The 23,738-nt window shown below is 40.0% G+C and overlaps 1 protein-coding gene across 1 annotated transcript in view; it reads left to right on the forward strand.

Moving 5' to 3' along the window:
• The window catches only part of Dnah11 (dynein axonemal heavy chain 11), a 297,877-nt gene that overhangs the window by 234,523 nt on the left and 39,616 nt on the right, over positions 1 to 23,738 (forward strand). The window contains exons 66-68 of the mRNA XM_052184825.1: positions 16,504 to 16,708; positions 18,318 to 18,482; positions 21,167 to 21,307. Of these exons, the coding sequence (XP_052040785.1) occupies positions 16,504 to 16,708; positions 18,318 to 18,482; positions 21,167 to 21,307 (511 nt within the window). The remainder of the gene's footprint in view (positions 1 to 16,503; positions 16,709 to 18,317; positions 18,483 to 21,166; positions 21,308 to 23,738) is intronic.

Consider the following 23,738-nt stretch of genomic DNA (forward strand, 5'->3'; position numbering starts at 1 on the left):
GGCTGACAACTTGAGTTCCATCCCTAGAACCTACAAGGTAGAAAGCAATAAACCAACTGCTGCAAATTGTCCCCTTATTTCCACATGTACACCTTGGTGTTCACATGTACCCACATGTGCCCACATACTGTAAATAATAAATGGCAACTAAATATATTTTAAAATCAAAATAACATTTAATAAGTATATATCTCTTCTGATTCCCTGTATCACTTCAGCATTTTAAGATTAATTTACTTATCATACACACACATATATATGTGTATACACACACACATATACACACATTATATATAATATATAAATTATATTTATATAAATATTATATAAATGTTCTGACTTCGTGCATACCAGAAGAGGGCATTAAATCCTATTACAGATGGATGTGAGCCACCATGTGATTACTGGAAATTGAACTCTGGACCTCTGGAAAAGCAGTCAGTGCTCTTCACCACTGAGCCATCTCTCTAGCTCCCTCATTTTACCATTTTAAACCAAGAAAATTTAATGTGCTCCTTAAGAATATAACAGATGAAGACTGAGAGCTGGCTCAGCACTGAAGAGCACTGGCTGCTCTTCCCGAGGACCTGAGCTCACCTCAGGCAGTTCACAACTACCTATTACTCCAGTTCCAGCTTTAGCAATCCGAGCTGCTCAGTATGTGTGTGAGAACCACTTGGTTCAGGGGAATATTAACTCTGTATCTCCAGTTTTGCCTGCTTCCCCAAAGGGAAGTAGTAAATGGCTATATGAATGTGACACTTAATCAAAATTTGGCTAACTGGTAAACAGAACAGCTACCTGGAGAAGTAATTAAGCTACCAGGGAAATGATATGCAGTCAAAGAGCAGAGAGTACCTTTTTTTCATATGAGAAAAATGGGGAACAAGAAAGCCTTGCTAGGTTTTCTCAGATGTTATTTGATACTGTTAGTTCCATATGGAGAAACATAATTTCTTCTCTCTCCATCTTCCTTCCCCCATCTCTCCCTCCACACTTCCTTTTGTCCTTCCTTTTCTTCTTCAGTTTTTAAAAATAATTTATTATCTTTCATATTATGTATGTTGGTGTTTTGCCTGCCCCTGTATCTGTGCAAGTGTGTCAGATTCCCAGGAAGTAGAGTTACAGACAGTGTGAGTTGCCACGTGGGTGCCAGGAATGGAACCCGGGTCCTCTGGGAGAGCAGCCAGTTCCCGTAACCACTGAGTCATCTCTCCAGCTCCCTTCTTCAGTTATTTGAATCAGATCTTTTATGTCCCTAGCTGGTCTCATACTCTGTTTATGATCTGAGATGATCTTGGACTCCTGACACCACTGTCACCATCTCCTCAGTATGGGGATTATAGCCTTGCACTGCCACACCTGCATTTCTTAATAAACTCTTCCAGATGAGTTGAATCTGTCACCTCTCAGGTGAATTTCTATTAGTGCTATGTATATAATCGAGCTCTTACTTGTCTACCTTCTGGGGTTGTTTTCTTCTTAAATCTTGGATATTTGGGGATAAGGGTAGCATGCATGTGCCATGCTATCCTGTAGTGGTCAGTAGACTCTTGCAAGAGGCCATTGTCTCTTTCCACCAGTGGGTCCTAGAGATCAAATTAAGTCACCAGGGTGAGTGACAGCCAGGCTTTGCTCACTAAGCCATACCACTGCTCCCTGATTGTCCATGTCTAATGTCTGCCACTCAGCACAACCTACGTCATCTCTCTCTCTCTCTCTCTCTCTCTCTCTCTTTCTCCTCTCCTTCCTTCCCTCCCTCTCTTCTCTTCTCTTCTCTTCTCTTCTCCTCTTCTCTCTTTTTTGCTCCAGTTCAATATGTTTATTTTTGTTCATTTCTGAGCTCACTGTAAGATCTCTGTAGAGAAACGCAACCCACTTTATGTCCCTTAAAAAAAATTACCCAGGACAAAAATGGTACCATGAGGTAGAACTCTATTTCTGGAACTGTGGCAGTCTGGGTCTGTGAATACTGGAAAACAAGTAAATGAATCCACTAAAGGATTTTTTTAAAGTATCACAAAATAAGAAGAAAAAAAAGTATAACTGAAAACAGAATAGGGAGAGAAAGCAGGTTTTGCTTCCTGCAAGTACCCGATAAGGCTTGATGGTCTTAGGTTTCCTTTTAATAGATGTACAGTGTTGAGGTGCCCACAGATATTTAGGATCAGTGGTGGGCTAAGAGATTCCTATATAACACAGTGAGCCACACTCTCTATATACAGTAAACTCTTTTAAAGTAATAAGAATCAATGTATAACCAAAGGGGGGGAGGAAGGGGCCTTTCATTTATTGATTTCCCTAAAAGCCTTATTCTAATAATTTATTTGAAAGAGGATTTTGTGTAGATCCTGCTTCAGTGATACTGATAGAATCTAACAAAAATTATGACTGGAATTCTTAAGCTAGACCTAAGTGAGTGGTTAAAGACAAGATTCTGAGTAACATCAACTCATAAGCAAATAGCAGAAGACTCAAAAAAAGTATTGACATAAGCAACCAGGAACCTGGTCTCACTGAAATCTAAGAATTCTACATTTTTCATCAATTCTATTAATGGCAATGTGCTAATTAGTCATTTAGCATCCCTTCTGTGCCCCAGACTGTGCGCTGTTAGCTTTCTATCACGCATTATCATTTTGACTCTTTCATCCTGCTTCGGGAATTCTTTATCTTGCTTAGCAACATGAAAAGGCTCCTTCCTAAGATCATCTAAACCTAAGACCATCAAGAGTGTCTAAGAGTACTTCTCTATCACCTCCATGGGCTTTGGCAAAGGGAGAAAAGTTCATGCAGAACTCAACCCACTGTCTGGACCTGGGTGTGTGAACATCACCAAGAGGAGTGTCTGAGACTTCTGCAGAAGCTTGTTGTGGGAATCCAACACTGGAGTAAATGTGCTGAGAGAAATCCTGCTTTAAATCTTAGTCTATTGTTTCCTATGTTGCTGATTTAAGCAAGCTATTTAGCCTGTTTTACTGTGTTTAAGGTGTCTGTCTGTCTGTCTGTCTGTCTGTTTGTTTGTTTGTTTGTTTTGGTATTTGGTTTCGAGTGTTTTGTTTTAAATCCAGTGAGGAAAAAAAAATCAAAGATCACAGTATATTGTCATAAGTGCACTTTGCAGAAACAGATGACCATGTTTGTGTCTTCCCACAACATCAGAATTTATTGAAAAACAGTAACTTGGCAAGATTTAGCAGCTTCCATGACATCAACTTTTAATAGACTCAGTCTCCCTTGATAGCTTGGCTGAAGTGAATGCACGTGATTTTATCTGAGTCTTATTTACTAATATTAACTCTCATATCCAGCAGCACACAGTAAATATATCTACATTCATACATATGAGTTGCTGAACAAACACAAGTTTGAAAGGCTGTGGCAGAGGCTGAGAGGATTCAGAAGTGGCTGAGAGAGTGTACTGATAAGATAAGGGAGGGGCTGATGCTGGGTCTGCTGAAAACAGGGTCGAGAGTGAAGCTGCAGATTTCTGCTTAATGAAAGGCCAAACTGGATCCAGAGCAGGAAACCCGTTAGAAACTGGAAACAACAGCTCACGGCCAGGTCCTGAAAGGCAAATGGATAAAGGTAATGATCCGACTGGTAGTTGAGTAGGGAGTCTTCACCCTGTCAGCGATGTACCAGGTACCAAATGGTAGGTTGCTGTGGGCTGTGCCATCATGTGTTAGATGCCCATCACTTTGCAGGGGTTTGGGTGAGGGAGTTACACCTCTCCTTAGTCTGGTATGTTCAACAAGCTATGGGATGTGGTTTTCCTGATGTAATTTTAACATACCCATGGGCCCCTACATTCTCAATATACCCCAACAAATTTAAAGGATTCTTTTCCCAGTCTGTGTTGGATGTTACCCAATAGTCCTAGCTTCTGAGGCTACCAAGGGGTTGTGGTCATCCTTCTCAAACTGGAGTCAAAAGCTGCTCATATAATGGATTCTCCTGGGGCATAGCACAGCCTGGAAAAATCACTGCTTTTATACAATACGGACACACCATAGACCATAACCTGACCTCAACATACATATTTAATGTATATTCTTAACTTTGACTACTTAATTAATAATGATAGGAACAATATGTTGCTGATTGTGAGCATTAACTGACTGAGCCTCAGCTCCTGTGGTAGTGCATTGTGTTTTGGTGACAGGAATGTAAGGTAACCACAGATTAAGCTATGAGGAGATCAGGAAAAGGTAAGGGGTATCTCTATGATCTGTCATACTGTAATCATTCCCAGGAAAAATAAGTTTGAGTTTTGTTTTGTTTTGTTGTAAACTTTTAGTATGTAATGCTGATACTGTAAAATCGGGAGTATATGAGCTAGAGATATAGCTCAGGGGTTAAGAGCACTGTCTACTCTTTCTGAGGACTTGATTCAATTCCCAGCACCCACATGGCAGCTTACAACTATCTGTAACTCCTTTTAAAAGCCTACTAGTCAGTATGCATTTGCCATTTGGACTATTGCTGACCCCCTCAACCCACTTGGGCCCCTCCTTTCCTAGTTTGCCTCCTCTTCCAAGAGGATGTGTCAATGACAAAGAAACAGACAGTGAATTTAAGAGGAATTGGGGTTGGAGAGACATGGGAGAGGGGCTGGAAGGATAGGAGAGGACTGAAATGATATAATGAAGCAGATAATGGTTACAAGGGTTGAAAGACTGTTTCTTTAGTACTAATTATGTCATAGATTCTTGGTTTGGGTGGTGGATAAAATGAAACTATGTGGCTACTGAAAGTGTAAGGTCTAATGTGTTTAAGCTTCGTATTTCAGTGCCTACTCTAACTGTGTGTTAAGCAAATCCTCTTCCACTGAGCTCCGCACTGCCTTCCTATTTCATTGTTAACAGTGTGCAGTGCTGTCATTTTTCCCATATTAATTTGAAGTTTTTATTGCTGGGCATTTAGTTTTAGCATATATATATATATATATATATATACACATATATATATACACATATATATATATATCAGGAAATATATATATGCTAACATGTTTCCTTGGAACAACAAAATACACACACACACACACACACACACACATACATATATTAGAAGCTACACAACCCCAAATACTATAGATTATTTCTATATGCATGTTATGAACATCACAATGAAGGATCTTCCAAGTTTGCTCTTGGGAATGGAATAGTTGTGCTATAAAGTCTACGTATGTCAGCCTCAAAAGCTAATGCCATGGGGCTGGGAGAGATGGCTTAGTCAGAAAAGTGTTTTCCTGACCTAAATTCAGTCTTCGGAACCCATGAGGGCCAGGCTTAGCAGCACATTCCCACAATCCTAGTGCTGGAGAGGCAGAAGCAGAAGGGTGGGGCTTGTTGGTTAGATCATTGGTGCGCTCCAAGCTCAGGGAGAGCCTGGGCTTCAAAAGCAAGGTGGAAAGCTATTGAGGAAGACAAGTTGATTTCTGGCCTCTATATGAGCACATGTACACATGTTTATGGGAACATACATACACATACATGCAGGCACACATGCACACACATACAAGATAACACACACACAAAGATATCACTTGGTTTTCCAAAAATTTTAATGATTTCACTGATAATATATAATTATGATGTCTTTCAGAAAGCCAGGTTAGGAAAAATGACTCTAGCTGCTTTTGTAATACAAATGATTCCTATATGTAATACTACTTCTTCCTATGAAGAGTCACTCCCACCTTTTACATTCTCTCTGCTGTTACTTTGAAATGAAAAATCTATAGGTACCCCTGTTCTGAGAGTAGTTTATTTTTCCCCCAATAAGAGATTAAGAAGTACTTGGAACAACAAAATCTTAATATTTTAGAGATCATATTGTCTCCACCTGATGAGGTATTTAAAACAGAATAAACTCTTGTTCCTTCATTTAACTCACAGTTTTATTAAAATAAGGAACTTTAAAAAAATCCACATATTTGCATATGAGCTTGCAGGGAATATGGAAACAGGATACACAGAAGAACAAATTGTTTTTACTTACTTAACTTAATAAATGAAAACTGAGAGAAAAATAACATAAGAGAAAATGATAATGGGGGAAAGCTAATGTGTTCTGTGTAGCGAGATGTGACCGTGAACACAACACGGCTGGGAATGTGTGGACATCACTTTGGTCCCTCCCAAATTAATTCACATTTGTAAATTTGCCAGTAGACTTTGCTTTCTGGAACCTTTTGCTCACATGTCTGTTCCTCTTATTTCTATATCAATCTCTATGTTTTCCTTTGTAGTTCAAAGGCAAGACAGTTTTAACATTTTAAAAATGGGGTGGGAGAATGTGTAAGTATCACAGAGCTATAATATTCCTTAGGAATCCTTTGTCACAGTCCCTGGTAACAGGAGGGACCATGTGCTTCTCCTCCTGCTGAGAGTGCCCAATCTCACAAAGTTCCCAACCATGAATAGTGTTTATATTTATTTTAGTCATTTATTTGGGAAGAGGCTTTTAAGAACACTGTTATTTTTTTTGCTAATAATAAATGCATATGCAATGTTTGTGATAGATACAGTATAGTCCAAAAGTTTAAGTCCATTAAAAATTGGAATGTTGTGGAGTATGAAGTAATGAATACTAATTATGCCTTTCATGTCTGACAGCTCCCCATAGGCCAATACATCAGCCTAGACTTTAATTTGGTTCGAGTAATGGTTTCGTCAATAGTGCATTAAATCTGTGTTTGAGAAGATATACAGTTGAACCTGACCCACGCCGCAGATACCTGCCATAAAAGGTTCATAGGCTGACAACAGATGGATAATTACAAATAATTAAATCCACCTAACTCCAGACAATCCTAATTTCATTTAAAATATATCTTAACGAATCAATCGACAGAAAACATATCTAGGAAGATTTATCAACATGTATTTTTTTCCCAAAGCAAATTTACTGGCTTACATATTAGAGAAGTTGCTGAACTGTGAAGCATCTTTATAAAATTATATCACTTTAATCTTTCAAATCCCCACAAGTATTATGGAAGTCGGTTCTGAACTTAATCTTGCCCAGAGTAACCTCACAGCAAGATGGATGTTCATTTGTTTCTCAAGATATAAATATTTTTAAAGATAATTTTTACTTCTTCCTGCATTAGCTCCCCATATATTCTTTTAACAATAGTCTGTCTTAGAAAGAGACCCATTATTAGCTAACAGATGTATTACCTATCTAATATAAATTTTCATTTTACCAAAATAATACAGTAAAAAGGAGACAACCTTTTGATGACATTTGTTTTATAATGGCTGGCTTTCCTCACAGTGGTGGTAACATTAATAAATTGCCTTGTCAGCCGGTTTCCAGTTATTAAATGTTATGTTGGTGGTGGAATAATTGTGTCATATTTAACTGGAGGCCTGTCTGAAGGAGTCTTGAGTAAGACCCTCTTTGTGAATTTATTCTTGCTCTCCAATGATTTAGCCTATAATAATCCAATAATCAGCATCTAGTCTCACCTACACTCTAACATCAAAATAAAGTTTTTATTGTCAGGAAAAACACTAAAACACCTTTTCCATTCTGAACCTTAGTCCAGGTTATAAAAAGAAATATAAAGTGTCACACAAGGGTCTTGTGAGCATGACTCGATGTCACAGGATCTGGCTCTTAGATTTTATCTGGAAATGATTACCAAACTCTGCTACAGATTTAAAAGAAACAGAACACTTTGGATTCTTTTTCAGAAGAGCAATACTCCAAAACAGTAGTCTGTGACCCTTTAATCCATACAGTTCCTCATGTTGTGTGACCCCCCCATTACAAAATTATTTTCATTGTAACTTCATAACTGTAATTTTGCTACTATTATGAGTCGTAATGCAAATATTTTTGTATAAAGTTTTACAAAGAGGTCACGACACAGGTTGAGAACCTGTACTCTAATCCAACATCAATGGACTCAGAATCTTTTGTTTTTGGCACCGTGTTATAGTATTTCAATAGGTTTTGTGTGTGTGTGTGTGTGCGCGCGCGCGCGTCCGCGCCCCCCCCCCCCTTGTGTATCCACATGTGTGCATTCATTTATTCCAAGAGAGGTAATTTTCTTTTAGCTTGCTTTTAGCTATGCAGTGTTTCCTGGAGTTCAAAATGCAACATCTTTTTTGTTTCACTTTGAAATTCTGAATGAAATCATATTTTAAGTAGAAGGGCACACTGGCTATCTGTGCTCACTTGTGTGAAGGAGAGAGCAGGTTAACTTATCCCTGCTTCTCCTGGGCCTTCATTCCTCACCTTCAGGATTTGCCAGCTGTGAAGCTTTCAGCCCAAAGTCTTTCTCGGGAAGAACTGGGTTTGACCAAAGAGCACCGCCCTTCCTGCTGGAGTTGCTAAGTTACGGGCTCAGCGCTCAGCACCACACACCTGAGCTTTTTGGCTACACTCTCAGCAGTGGCGCAGGCACTCATTTTAAACAGCAGGGTGAACCGGAAGGCTTTTAGACGTCCATTGTAAGTTAATTTCTTCTCTGGAGTGTGCTTTTACGCTCAAGTAATGGGGCTATATTATTTATTTACCATAAAACCTAGCTTCTATCTTTATCTGAATTGTCCAAATTAGAAAGAACCGAGTATAGACTATCTTTACGCAGTTTCTCTCCAAAACTCAAATCCTACAAATCCTTTCGAAGAGTCCATCTGCAGCCATTCCTCCGAAGCCCATCTTTACTGTAAACGAATTATGCTGTTTTCCGTGTTCGGTTTTGGATGGCTATAAAAAAAATAGTGATGGCATCTGCTTTGGTACTCAGAACATCAGGTCATGTTACAGATCTGTTAAGGTTTCTGTCATTCAAAGCAGATAGTGTATCAGCTGTCTGGAAAATGGCTCCCTTGGCTTGTAGATATGCATCCCCGAGATCGGGAATCCTCATTCTGCCAGGAATGGTGATGAGTACTTTTAATGTCATCACTTTCCTTCTGTCAGAGTTCTGTTAATTCCAGGCTAGCCTGGTTTACATAGTGAGTTCTAAACCAGCCAGGGGTACACAGTGAGATCCTGCCTCTAAAAGAAAGAAAGAGGACATGGAGTGGGGGTGGGTAGGGGGAGGAGGGGAAGACCTCCACTATCTTGGTTAGAGTTTCTTTTGCTGCAAGGAAACACCATGATCAAAAGGCATGTTGGGTAGGAAAGGGTTTGTTCAGCTTACACTCTCTTATTGCTGTTCATCACCAAAGGAACTCACACAGGGCTGGAACCTGGAGGCAGGAACTGATGCAGAGACTATGGAGAGGTGCCGCTTACTGGCTTGCTCCCCATGGCTTGCACAGCTGGCTTGTTTATAGAACCCAGGACCACTGGCCCAAGGCTGGCTCCACTCATCTTGGGCTGGGCTCTTCCCCATCAATCACTAATTGAGAAACTGCCTTACAGCTGGATCTCACGGAGGGATTTCCTCAACTGAAGTTCTTTCCTCTCTTGGAAGTGACTCCAGAGCTTTTTCTGAGAAGAATTATTATTCAAAAATCAGGATGGAGATGATTTGAGAACAATGACAACACTTGGGAATGAAGGCAGAATGAAATTCAGAAGACACAGTAGCTCTAGAGAGCATAGTCAAGAATGTTCTATGATCCTCATATTCTTTTTTAAGTTTTTATAAAATTTATTATATAAAAAAATCTGCAAGTAAAACCATCACACACCAAAGTAAACCAGAAACAAAATGTATTTAACTCATTAAGAGATTAAATACAGTTAGAGTAGGCACTGAAATACGAAGCTTAAACACATTAGACCTTACACTTTCAGTAGGACATAGTTTCATTTTCATATTATATAAATATGAAAAAATCAGTTTCATATTTATATAATATATAAATAGATTCTTTGTTATTGACACAGCCTGTTGAATTCATTTACTGTTGCTTTGTATGTCTGTGATTTCAGAACTGACCCATTAGTACTGGACAACCGTTTTAGAGGCTTGGCCCTGGGGAAAATGGTTTCTCCTACTCTTAGCATTCCCAAGCTGCCTGTGCATCTTGACTGGGGGTGGGGGTGGGGGTGGGGACAGGGCTCTGTGAGTTTCCCCTTCCATCTTAGCATGTCTGTTGGTGCTGTCTGTGTTCAAGCCTTGTTGGGGAAGCCATGTTGCTGAGCTATCATGAATGAAGCTTCCCTGTCATTTTTTAGGAGACATAATCTCATGGTAGATTTCCCAGTTCTCTGGCTCTTAAATCTCTCTGCCCCTCTTCTGTGCTGGTCTGCGAGCATCAGTGGTGGGGGTTGAATTGTAAATGTATTCACCAGGGCTGTGCAATCCACCATCGGTTGCTTTCTGCATTTTGGCCAGTTGTGGCTTCCTGTAAGGGCCTTCCTCCATTGCAAAGAGAAACTTCTTTGACAAGTGACAGAACTATACTTACCTGTGGGTGTTTAGAAAAAGTATTTACATTTCAGCAAGGAATTATGTTTGTTTAGTGGTTTAGTGCTAGTAATAGGCTCTCCTCTAAGATCTAAGGCCTTATCCCTTAGGCCTTACCCCAGGTAACTGGCTAGGTTTTTAGTACCAAGTATGATTTCCCTCCTTTTGAGTATACCTTAAGTCAAATTAGACAGCCGTTGGTGACTTCTGAGACACGAGGACTACTGTTATACCCTTAGTGATGTTGCCACGAAAGACATAGGGTCCTTGCTATGAAAATTAAACATTTTAACTTTCAGTTTCGGAATCTTACCTTGGTGACATTGCTGCTGTCTCTTGAAGGCCACTCTGTTTTTTAGGAATCTCCTGTAACAGCCACTCTTAGTACAAGGGTTTCAGAGAAGTGCTGTGAGAATCAGCCAGTAAACCCTGTTCATGTGTTCTCAAAGTCACCACCACCATAATGGTGACCTTCCATGGCTGGAAGTAATGACGTATCTTTTTATTCCAGAACATTTTTGAGCCTGGTTGTGAATGTACTTTGAAAGAATTCCTATATTCTGAGTATAACAGGGTTTTTTCCAAACCTGACCTATGAAAGCTAAGTTTTGGTTAGTATATATTTGCAGATGACTACATTTATTTCTGAATCATTAATTCCCCCTTAATATCCTTTACTTTTCCTGGAAGCCAGAAGTCTGTAACTTTCAAATAATTAAAATTATTTTTAAAAGATATAAATTAAATAATTCATATAATAAATATATTTACTAAATTACAGATCCTAGACTAGGTTTGGGTACTTGAATAATCACAGCCACTTTCCTTCAAAAACAACGGAATTTCTAAGCAAAGATCAGCTGGCCATATGCTCTGAGCCCTATTTTTCCTCCATCTGCCTCAGGTTAGTCCCAAGTCAGCTGTATCTTCTATACCCTCTGTGATCAACAGCTAAACAGGTTAACGGAGACATTGTAGGCAGCCTCTGTGAGCACAGATTAGCCTGCAATGAGATGCAGTGAGACAGATTTTATACTAGGTGTCCAGAAGCCAGGGTCTTGTTAGTAGCCCCTGCTCAGCCAATCAGCAGGGACCTTGGGCAAGTTATGGACTCTTTGGGTCCATAAAAGGAATCTATAGGGGTTAGGATTGCTCTAAAGTTACCACTCAGCAATGTGAACCAGAATGCCCTTGATTCACGCCCATGTCCTGGCCAATTAGCCCATAGTGTCTGCCCTGGGAAAAATCATTCTAGTTCAGTTCTGAGCTGTCCTAATAAGTCTCTGGCCTTCAAACTCATCCAGCTAGAAGGTGAAGGGTAGCTACATGCCCTCCGTGGGTAACTGTACTCAGGATTTGGAAGTTCCTTCCACCTATGAGTCTTACTGTGAGGGGATAGAAGAATATTGTGTTCTTGAGGGTAGCAGGGCAGGAAACAAATACAGAAAAACTTTGCTTTAAGCAATAGTCACACTTCCTCCTTCTGTGCCACTTGCCACAGCTCCAGTGAGCCATGGAAGCCTTGAATATCAGAATTCAACCTTGAAGTCTGCACTGTTCACAGAAACAGTGACATTTGTCTGTCTGCTTCTCCACCCCTCTGGTTAATGCTGTTGTGGTTTACAGGCTCAAATCAGAAGAGAGTATTAACAGTCTGTTTAATTTTCCCAGACAAGAGATTAACCAAAAATTAACCTAGCAGCAATGATAAAATCAACTGTGTCATTATGCAATTTTTGCCTTTCATAGATCATAAACACCCCAATTGAGGATAATTTACTGTCCCCGGGAAACCTAAAGCTATCAAATGATGCTTCCAAGCAAGGTGTAAAAACCTAGTTTGTAGGCAGTTCTCTTCCACAGCACAATTCCCATCTCTAGTAACCATTTTCATTTTTTAAAAAATTATTTAGTATATGTATATATACATGTGTCTATATGCATGTGCCTTGAAGGAGGCCATGTGGAGGCCAGCATTTGATACTAAGCATTGCCTCCAATTGCTTGCCACCTTTGTTTTTTGAGATTGAACCTGGAGCTCACCAAGTTATCTAGCTGGCTTGCCAGTGAGCCTCAGGGTTCATTCAGTTTCCATATCCCCAATGCTAGTCGTACAGGTATGCACCACACAGGTATCTTTATGTACACAATGAGCACTTTGCTATCTAAACCATTTCTACTGCTTCCTCTCACTCCTCACAGGGAAAAAAAATCAGACCTAGAAAAGTAGATACATACCTTGGCTCTTAATTTGCAAATGCCTCATAATACATATAGGTACACAAAGGAGATAGAGTTGACCATAAGTGCTTATTACAGTGCACTTAATGTAAAGCAGGTATTTGGCTACATATTTAACCAGCTAAAACATCTAACAATGACATCATGAGATGTCCATGCTTAATGTTGGCCTTTCTCCTGGATTGTCCCTGAAAACCTAAAGAGAGGTTATTTGTAGTGAGTGATCAGAACCATTGGTTAGTGTGGGCCTTTAGCAGAAATCATACTACCACACTAACTGGTGTCCTCTAGAAAAGAAGCAAGCCAGTAGCCTGCCAGGGTGTGCCATGAGTGAAGAATGATTTTAAAGGGTTGGAAAAATGAGAACATATTATTATGAAGAGATCCACAGAGCTGATATAATCAGATCATTTGACAACAAGCATTGACCAGTTTCTGCTCTAGAGAGATTTCTTGCTGAGGCCCAAACACTATTTGCAGTCACAATGTCTTTCATTTGAAATACTAGAACCAGAAGTATTTCAGTTTGAAATTTCTTTTTTAAATTTGGAGTTATTGCATGGACATAATGGGATATCTGGGGGGGGGGGTGTAACTCCAGAACTAATCATAGATTAATGATGGATTAACTAATCCATGAAATCCATGGATGTGGCATGCTCATCTGACATACCTAGGCTGATGATGACATTACACATGTTTAATTTTGCCTGGCCATAGCCTATGCAGGAGTCAGGGGTGGGATTTGCCTTAAGATTCTATTGGTGCTCAAAAAGATGTGAATTTGAAGTTTGTCGCTTGCTTCCAAAAGTAAATTGTCTATGATGTGGTGGTGTGTTTAACTGTCGGACCATGAGAACACAGAAACATGTACATACCACACATAACAAAGCTAATTTGGCTTTTATCGTAGTTCATTATATGGCCCTGGTGAGCTCTTCCAAGCTCTCAATCAGTTTACCCTCCCTTTTCACATGATAGCATTGTTTGGGGGCCTTTGGATACTTGTGAACGTCCTTAGAACAGAGCTTATTAATTTCTTTCCTCATCTTTTCAAGAGCTGGTTTTTTTTACCTCTTCATGTCTTTTATGTGGCAAGGGTTCGGTAGGTACTAATAATCTGCTTGTCCTGAGCATTCCATATCACCAGAATCCCATGCTGCATGGTCCTTCATGGCCCCTCTCATTTGTCTTCATGATTATATTTACATCCCCTTTTTGAAGAGCTATCTCTTCCCATCTTTTGCCTGTCTTCTGATTGGGTAGATATTTGAACTTTATGTGTACCTGCCATATTGTGGATATCTGACACACAGATACTTAAAATACTGTACTCACAATGCCTATTATTTGAAACTCAGATGTGTGCAAGCAGAGATCTCCTTGGAAATAACTAGATGCCCTGTGCTTAGAAGGCTCTCTGACAACCTAGCATAGTATAAGTGTTCAGTTTCTATTTAAGAAAGAATGGCACATGTAGATAGATAGATAGATAGATAGATAGATAGATAGATAGATAGACAGACCAGACAGACCAGACAGACAGATACATAGATAGATAACAAAGATACCTACATAGATACATAGATAGATGATAGATACATAGATATATAGATAGATACATAAATAGATACATAGATACATAAATACATAGATACATAGATCCATGAGCATGGTATCATCTGGAAACTATGTGTCAGTGGTAAACATGTGGTATATGACCCTTAGTCTATAAAACAAGAGCTCAGGCCATCATGATCATCTGTCTATTCCAGCATCCTTGGTCCATCTACCTGTAAAGGTCCTCTGTATTCCAACAAGGATGCCAATACTTATCATTCAAAAACAGTTCTTATCTTTGTTTTTAAAATGGAGAGGAACACACTACAAAGGTGTACACTGGCTCAGTCAAGAGTGGGTTGCTGGAATAATGGCTCTTTTTCCTCCTGAAAAGGAACTAACAAAGCTAACAAACCAAAACCAGACACAGCAAATAACATTACCTTTCAGCTCCACAAAGCCTGTCTCTAAAGTGGGCTGCTGACTGTCCTGTCTCCAGCTTTGAGGCTAACACTTGACATTTTCTTTCTACAAATGGAAGGTCACTTTTCAGTGGAAACAAAATTTGAATTGGGTCACTAGTGTGCTCAGTCCTTGGGATTCTTAATTCACATTCAGGCAAATAAAGTTTGAATGATATTAGAAAATGACCATCTTTATCCTCTTTCCACATTAGAGCAAATTGTCTCAAAACTTCCTCCAAACAGTGGTAAGAGGGTACGAGGTACTTTATCACTATCTGCACTTCATAGTAACTCTGTAAGTTTACAGACGTGCAGTCACAGAAGAGTCCAAGCCAACAGCCCAGATATTGCCACAATTTAGCATCCTGAGCACCTCTGCTCGTTTTTGTTTTAATTGTTAGAAACAGGTGCTATTCATTTCTTCTCAATGTACTCAACTTCCAGTGTTAATAAACTTGGTAAATACCCTCTCACCTGCAAGTCAGCAAGACAGGCAGTAAATAGTTTTCTCTCGTGGCTTGTATAGCATTCTGTCATTAGATTAATAGCAACATGGCCTTTGCATGGTATTGGTAATCATAACATTTCAGTAATCAAATGTTTCATGAAGCAGTGCTGATTGTGCAGCCTAGAGTCCCTCTACTCAGGAGGCCAAGACAGGGAAATTTCAAGGTCAAGGCCCAACCTGGGAAGCTTAGTGAAACGTGTCACAGATGAAAAGGTAAAAAGAGGGTTAGAGACAGGATTTCATTCGGTGGTAGAGTGCCTATTGTCTGGCCTGTGTGAGGCTATGGGTTCAATCCCTGGGACCTCAAAAAATAAAATTTTATAGATTTAATAGTAAATAATTCAGAATTTCCATCATATTCAAGATTAAATGAGAGTGAGAAGTTGTTCCTCAGTTTAGTAACACTCCAAACTTTTTATGTGCATTTTCAGGCCACCTCAGCAAAATGATCAAGAAGTTGAATCATCTATGGGTTCAATTTCTGTTTGTCCATCACTTGAATTGAAGAACTCTCCATAGTGGGTTCCTAGCAGACAAGAGAATATAATCCAGGCAAAAACTGTAGAAAACTATCAATCTAAATATTTCAATATAAGTATTGAAATAAGTATTAATAAGTAATAAAATAAGTATTTCAATAGCTTAGTTTTAGAAACAAAAGCAACTATTAATATATTGTTATGATATTTAACATGGTGGTAATGTTAATAAATAAGGTATTATTTAATAACATAGTGTATATATGTCTGCATTTTAATATTTTGGCAAGTAAAATATTCCACTCATGGCATAGCAATATAGTTTAGTGTAGTCACAGAGTTAGTGTGTATACATGTGTGTGTATGTATATGTGTATCAACCATGCATGCTTTATTCTACCCTTCAATAAGAGCAGTGTTTTCCTATGATTTCACTTGAAATCAATAAAACACTATAGGAAATAGCAATGTATGATATAAGTTTAATTCCAGAAAGTACAGTAAAAGCCACACTTTTATGATTGTCAGAGCAACATTGTACGGTGAGTGGTCACACTGTTACCAGTTCACGTGTGTGTGTGTGTGTGTGTGTGTGTGTGTGTATAGTCACTGACTATACTTTGCTAATAGAGCAACATTGTACGGTGAGTGGTCACATTGTTACTGGTTCACACATACAGAAATAAACAAAGACCTAGTGGCATCCTCTGTTTATCCCATGTCATTGGAAAACTGAGGTAACTGGGATTCCCTAGACCCAGCCTGCTGGCTCAGGCATATTACCAGAATCAAAGAATAGAATAGTACCTTCCCGTTCTCATGGTCTCAAGGATCTCCTGAGTGTCTGTGCTGTGGCCCCTGTAGGTATATCAGGATTGGCGATAAGGAATGTGAATTCAACAAGAACTTCCGCCTCATCCTACACACAAAACTGGCAAACCCACACTACAAGCCAGAACTACAAGCCCAGACAACCCTCCTCAATTTCACAGTAACAGAAGATGGCCTCGAAGGCCAGCTGCTAGCAGAGGTGGTCAGTATCGAAAGGCCAGATTTGGAGAGGCTAAAGGTAAATATTACTGCATCACCCGGGAACTTACTCCTCACCCCCTCAGCACAGATGACAATGCCAGATGCTTGCCTGTGAAGCAGGATTCTATAGCTGAAGAAATTCTGCCTGAGCAATGCAGGGCCACGTGTGGAGATGGACCAGGCTAAGGCTGAGAGCCTGTCAGTTAGCTTCAGCTGTCATTTTCTAGATCTCCAACTGGGCAGTAAAAGGGTCCTGCCCAATGTGGACCAGTCCAGAAAACCCTATTGGAAAAAAAAAAAAAAAAAAACAGTGGTTTTCCTTTGCCAGTGGGTATCAATTAAAGATAGCATCTTAGTTAGGGCTTGGACCTCATATCCATTCCCCTCTCTGTGCTGGGATCCTGGCTGGCTTGTGCCTGTGCAGACCTTGTGCATGCTGCCAGACTCTGTGAGTTTTGTTTTTTTTTAAGATTTATTTTATTTATATAAGTACACTGTAGCCATCTTCAGACACACCAGAAAAAGCATTGGATCCCATTGCAGATGGTTGTGAGCCACCATGTGGTTCCTGGGAATTGAACTCAGGATCTTTGGCAGAGCAGACAGTGCTCTTAACTGCTGAGCCATCTCTCCAGCCCCAGACTCTGTGAGTTATATGTGCAACTCTGTCAGTTATCTGTTGCATCTGGAAGGCACCGTCTTCCTGGAATCATCCACCATCTCTGGCTCTTTCACTTTCTTTCTCTTCTTCTACAAAGTTCCCTGGGTGCTTTAATGAAGACATTCCATTTGAAACTCAGTGTTCCAAAGTTTCCCACTCCCTGTACATTGTGCATTTGGGGATGTCTATGTTAGTTTCTCTCTACTGTGAGAATCGGCTTCTCTGACAATGGACAAGCAAAAGTTTTCACTTGCAGTTTTATTTCTGTTTAGATTTTGTTTATTGATTTCTTCGCTGGATTCTACTTCCATGTCTTGATTATTTTTATTATTTCACTCCACTGTTTGTGTTTTTACAGACTTCATTAAGGGATTTGTTCGAATCCCCTTTAAGGTCCTTAAACATATTCATAATCCCTACTTTGAAGTCCTTGTCTTGTGCTTTAACTATATTGAATTTTTCACAGCCTACTGTAATAGAGTTGCTGGATTCTTTCTAATGGAAACATATTGTCTTGGCTATTCCTGTTTTGTGGTTTTATGCTGAGATCTGGGCATACGGAGTAATGACGTTTGAAGTATTCCTTGGCATTGATATCTGATTTTGTCTTTGATGAGTGGGTGTTGTGTTCTTTGGATGATCCTAGGCAAATGTGGTGACTGTAGGGGTTACTGGTCAAGAATGATTCTGAGTCCCAGGCTAGTATGGTCTCTGGTCCCTGGCAGAAAATATTTCTGTAGATTGGCAGCTATCTTAGTGTTTTACTGTTGTGAACAGACACCATGAACAAGGCAACTCTTATAAGGACAACATTTAATTGGGGCTGGCTTACAGGTTCAGAGATTTAGTCCACAATCATTAAGGTGGGAACATGGCAGCATCTAGGCAGGCATGGTGCAGGCATACTTGTGCTGACCCCTGTGACTCCCATGATTTTGTCCTGAACAAAGCAGACTTAACCACCATTCCTAACATTTCCTATTAGCTGGTTTTGACCAAGCAGCAAAATGACTTTAAGATAGAGCTGAGTCAGCTTGAGGACGACCTTCTCCTACGCCTCTCTGCCGCAGAGGGGAGCTTCCTGGATGACACGGACCTGGTAGAGCGCCTCGAGACCACCAAGGCCACCGCAGCAGAAATAGAGCACAAGGTAAGAGCAGCAGAGGACCCCTGACAGACTCAGCGCTGTGCTGGAATGGAACAGATGACAGATGTCAACACAAAACTCAGCTCTCCATTCAAAGGATGTAAGAGTTTATTCTGGAGCCAATTATGAGTAACCATGGCCTGGGGACACGGATTCAGGTTACCCTGAAATACTGTAACCAATACAGAAACAGATTCATGGTGTTCTTATAGTAACCTAGGCACTTGCATTAGGTAGATGGGTTGTAGCAAAACAGGCAACCTCTACTATAGGCCTCAGATGCTACCTAGTAACATTCTCAGTTTTGAAGCTGGTAGAAGCTAGTGGCTGGCTAAGAGTCATTTGAAAGGTTTTTATGATTTTTTTTATTATTTTATGCACATTAATGTTTTGCCTGCATGTGTATCTGTGTGAAGGTATCAGATCCCCTAGAGTTACAGACAGTTGTGAACTGCCATGTGGATAATAGAAATTGAACCCAGGTCCTCTAAAAGGGGAGCCAATGATCTTAACTGTTAGCCAGCTCTCCAGCCCCATTTTAAAGGTTTTTGATAGTCACAAGATCAGACATGGATATGTGGACCATGATGGCTTTCATGAAACTAAAAATAACAAAAGATAATGTGACTCTGGTGTGAAACATTCTAACTCTCTATAATAAAGAAGTTCTATCTGTGGAGAATCTTAACATGTGTATAACTTTTAATACCACCACCCTCTGGAAATTTCACACAGTGTAATCAGAGTCTTGTGATTTCTCTAAAAAGACAGGTTTTGTTGTATAATTTAGGCCACTTAATAAACAGCCCTCAATACTTGGGCTACCAGTACAGGATTAAGAGCAGAAATGGTTCGATTTGTACTTCAAGTTCCATAGAGATCCAGTCATTCAATTATATTACTATTTCTTGTGTGACCAATGTTGGAGCCTGCTGGTTTATACGGTAGAAACTAGAAGAAGGGCAAAGCTCAGCTCCAAGAAATAATATCCCAGTGTATTGAGTTTTAGAGAAGTCTTTGGAGCTGAAGTTTCATTTACAGGCCTCTGGTGGTAAAAGCCAAGCAGGGAATGGTCCCATGTGGGTCTCAATGCACCATTTACCCTGGAAATGACATTTTTCAAAAGCCAATAAGCCATTTCCCATGAACAGCTTCCTAGTAAGTGAGCAGCATAGATCACAATGGACAGTGTGTGTGTGTGTGTGTGTGTGTGTGTGTGTGTGTGTGTGTGTACTTTGGACTTTCAGAAATGGCTGCTAGTTGTTAACATTTTACAGTTTGGATCAAAATTAGACTCTTATTGGCTTTGTGGCATATCCTCCTTACTAAGTAATCCACTAATTACCCAGCAGAAGCTATGTCGCCATACACCCAATGTATGTGCCTTAAATTAAGCAAAGTGTCCCAAATTACTCTCTCCTTTAAGTAAGTGTTTTCTAGGTGTCTCCTAAGATAAAGATTAGAGCAATTAAGTAAATTAAGGCTTTGAGTTAACTTCCTGTCTTCTTAATGTATCACCATGAAGTCACAGCCCTCTCTGCCTGTATGTCATTCACACACATCATGAGTCAAGACCATAGAAATGTTCACGGGGAAACATTGTATCACTTAAAGCTGCAGCATGTTTTCTTAGAGAGAAAAAAAAAGAATAGGTTTGTATTTGGTTTTAGAAATAGGTAAAAAAAAAATTTTTTTTACCCTTAAATAAAAATGATTAATTAATGGTGATATATCTCATCTCAGAAAATGTGCGCAGAAGCTAACAAGTAAGAATAAGTGGGAATGTCTGAGGGTATGGAGAGCTGGTGCGGGAGCCCTCACACAGAGGCAGTTTAGGAAGCGCGAGGCTATTGCAAGTGTGATTGACCTTGGCTGCGTTTGTGGATCTTGTTACCTAATAAAATCATTGGCACTGAATTGACCCAGCAGACTTTTAAGAGCCATCCCTGGGAGGTGATATAGCTGGGTTATTAAGGCCTGAACAGAGAAGGGAGGTGGGAAGGTGACATTACTCAAAAGCAGATTCGGCAGAGGCAGAACAATTAAGGTCATTTAAATCTACAGGGTCGGATGCAGCTAGCGCCCTCTCCCTATCGGTGGAATGCGGTTCATGAAAAAAAGGTTATTTGAAAAGAGGAATTTAAGAAATTCTTTAAGTTTTGATATTTATTATTTGGATAAGTATGTATGTGTGATATGCACACTTCAGTATGGGCTCCCATTACCACACTGTATTCAAGTCAGAGGACAACCCTCCAGAGTTGATTTTCTAGCCCCACCTTGAGATCCCAGGTTCTAACTTAGGTCACTGGACTTGTGTTACTAGCACCGGCACCTGTAGGTCATCTCACTGGTATGGACTTAATAATTTCATCAAACCTCATGTCCACAGATGTCAGGCCTGTCACCTTACTTCCTTTGCTTGTTTTGATTTACTGAATCAGAGTCTCTCTCTCTACTGCAGGCTGTTCTTGAATGAACACATTATGGTATTTCAGACTAGACTCAAACTTACAGCCATGCTCCTGAATCAGCCTCCCAACTACTGGGAATACAAACATGACCACAACATCGGGGTCAACTAGTAATAGTTGTTCATTCCAGATATTCCTGAGAGTCCTTCCATTGCTGGAATTTGTTTAGAAAACATAAAGATAAGTTACTGCTGTCACTTGATCCCATTACAGGTGACAGAAGCCAGAGAAAATGAAAGAAAAATCAATGAGACCCGTGAGTGCTACAGATCAGTGGCAGAAAGAGCTTCCCTTCTCTACTTTGTGCTCAGTGACCTCTGGAAAATCAACCCCGTCTACCAGTTCTCTCTGAAGGTAATCCCTAGCAGGCTAAGGAAAATCCACAACTCCAGAAAGCCTGATATGAGAGCCAAGATTTCAGCTTGTGCCTGTTTGACTCCAAAGGCTAGGTTCTGTCTGCCATACCACTCTGCCTTTGGGACAGCTCTTTTTTTCTTTTTCTTTTTTCTTTTTTTTTTTTTTTTTATTTTCTATATTCTTTTTTTACATTCCAAATGATTTCTCCTTTCCCAGATCCCCCCTCCCCATATGTCCCATAAACCTTCTTCTCTCCACCCATTCTCCAATCATTGGGACAGCTCTTTAATCCTTGCTATCAGTTTTGAAACGAATCCTGAATGAGATCCATCATTATGCAGTCGGCTGACACTGGGTATGAAGCTTGGTTTTTGTTGGGTTTGTTGGTTTTGTCTTCTGAGACAGTGTTTTTCTCTGTAGTCCTGGCTGTCCTGGAACTCACTCTATAGACCAGGCTATCCTCCAACTCAGAGATCCACTTGCCTTTGCCTCCAAAATGCTGGGACTAAATATGTGTACTATCACCACCTAGGTGTTTTGTTTTGTTTTTAATAAAAACATTAAAGGTGAGTGAAGGACTGACGGGACATTGAAAAAGAAAAGAATCAAGAGGGGAGATTTCCAGGGGACCTGTGGATGAGGGAGAAGAGGGGAAGGAGAGAGGATCACCTAAACTATACTTTGTTCAAAACACCATCAGGTAATACCATGCATGCTCACCATAAAGATTTCTAAATAATAAAAGCATCTAAAAAGCTACCATATAGCCATGTGGAAACATCAGACAGCTTTATTTGAGTGTGTCTTATGTAAAGTTTCCTGGTTTGATTTTTATTTCTCCATAAGGAGTAAGTGTTGGGATCATAGGGCCGCAGTGGCTCCAGAAAGACCACACCAGGCCAAACAGTTCCACGTGAGGTTTATTGAGAAGGGAAAGGGCAAAGGTGGTGGCAGAGAAGAGAGAGAGAGAGAGAGAGAGAGAGAGAGAGAGAGAGAGAGAGAGAGAGAGAGAGAGAGAGAGAGAGGTGTTGCTCTTATATATACACGGATGGTGATGTGGTCAGTCACAGGTAAAGGTGAGCCCACTGGATTCTGGGAATATGGTGGCCATTTTCTTGGCAACAGGTGTGTAGGTTGTGCTGTCATCTATGTGATGTCACAGGTTTCAGAGGTCCTGGTACCAACAGTAAGTGTTGTTTAAAATAGTTGAAATAACGTATCCATCATTGCTGTGGTCAATTCTTTAAATACTATGTAAATTTCAAAATTACAAGTAATTGACTCAGCAGGTCAAAGCACCAACAAGTCTGACAACCTATGTTCAGTCCCTTGGACCTACCTAGTAGAAGGGGGAAAATAATTCCACAAGTAGCCCTCTGACTTCAATTTGTGGGTAGACATACATATATCTTTAATGAATACGTAAGTTTATAAAATTATATATATACACACACACATACACACACACACACACACACACACACATACATACATATATATTAATGAGGGACTTACTTCACTAGGGGCACAGGCAAAGCCATCTAGGGGAAGTGTTTTAGGAAGAGATGAAAGGAAAGTACTAAAAAGTTTTGGGAACACATGGCTGTTTGAGCCACAAAAGGGCTGGGACCACAGGCTGTGAAAATGCATCTCTATCCAGAGGGTAATGAGTATGAGGACAAAGGTTACAAGAGACAGAACCCAAGAGGAAGTCACAATGGACTTGATCCTATAGAGCTTCTCAGGCTGTCAAGAAATGTAGATTATGTTTTCGGTGCAACAAGAAGCCAGTAGAAGGCCTCAAGAAAATAGATGGATGGGATGGTGGCAAAAGACTCAGAAGTGAACATATGGGAAGTTGATATGAATCTACAACCTCAGGCCCTCAGAGATTGTGTGTCAGTGATGTGAGTGTAACTAGCATGCCTCCTACTGTGTAACTTTATGTAACTGGCATGCATTCTACTATGTAATATTATTTAACTGGCATGCATCCTCCTATGCAACTTTATGTAACTTTGTGTCAAGGCACATGAAAGCCTTGACAAGAGCACTATGGTTGGATTTCACAACAGCCACAGTGTATGAAGAAAATGAGAAAGCTAAACCAGTAATGCTTGCCTAGATTAACAGGTGCCCAGCTAGGGCAAAGGTATTCAAAGATTCATATGTGTATTCATATGAGTCTCACAGTGAAACTCCTCCAGAACAGTGACACATTAGCTATAACTACAAAAATAAAATTCATCCTATCATATTTAAGGTTTATAGATTTCACAAGGCACTGGAAAATGAAGAGGCAAACTATGGACTAGCAAAATCAAAACTCACAAGTGTCTAAGAAAGGATTTGTTAGGCATATGAAGAACATAGACAACTCAGTAGTACAGGCTAGATAGACATGCAGAGGAAGACATATGCATGCCTC

Source organism: Apodemus sylvaticus, chromosome 6 (genome assembly GCF_947179515.1).
Source record: "Apodemus sylvaticus chromosome 6, mApoSyl1.1, whole genome shotgun sequence".
NCBI lineage: Eukaryota > Metazoa > Chordata > Mammalia > Rodentia > Muridae > Apodemus > Apodemus sylvaticus.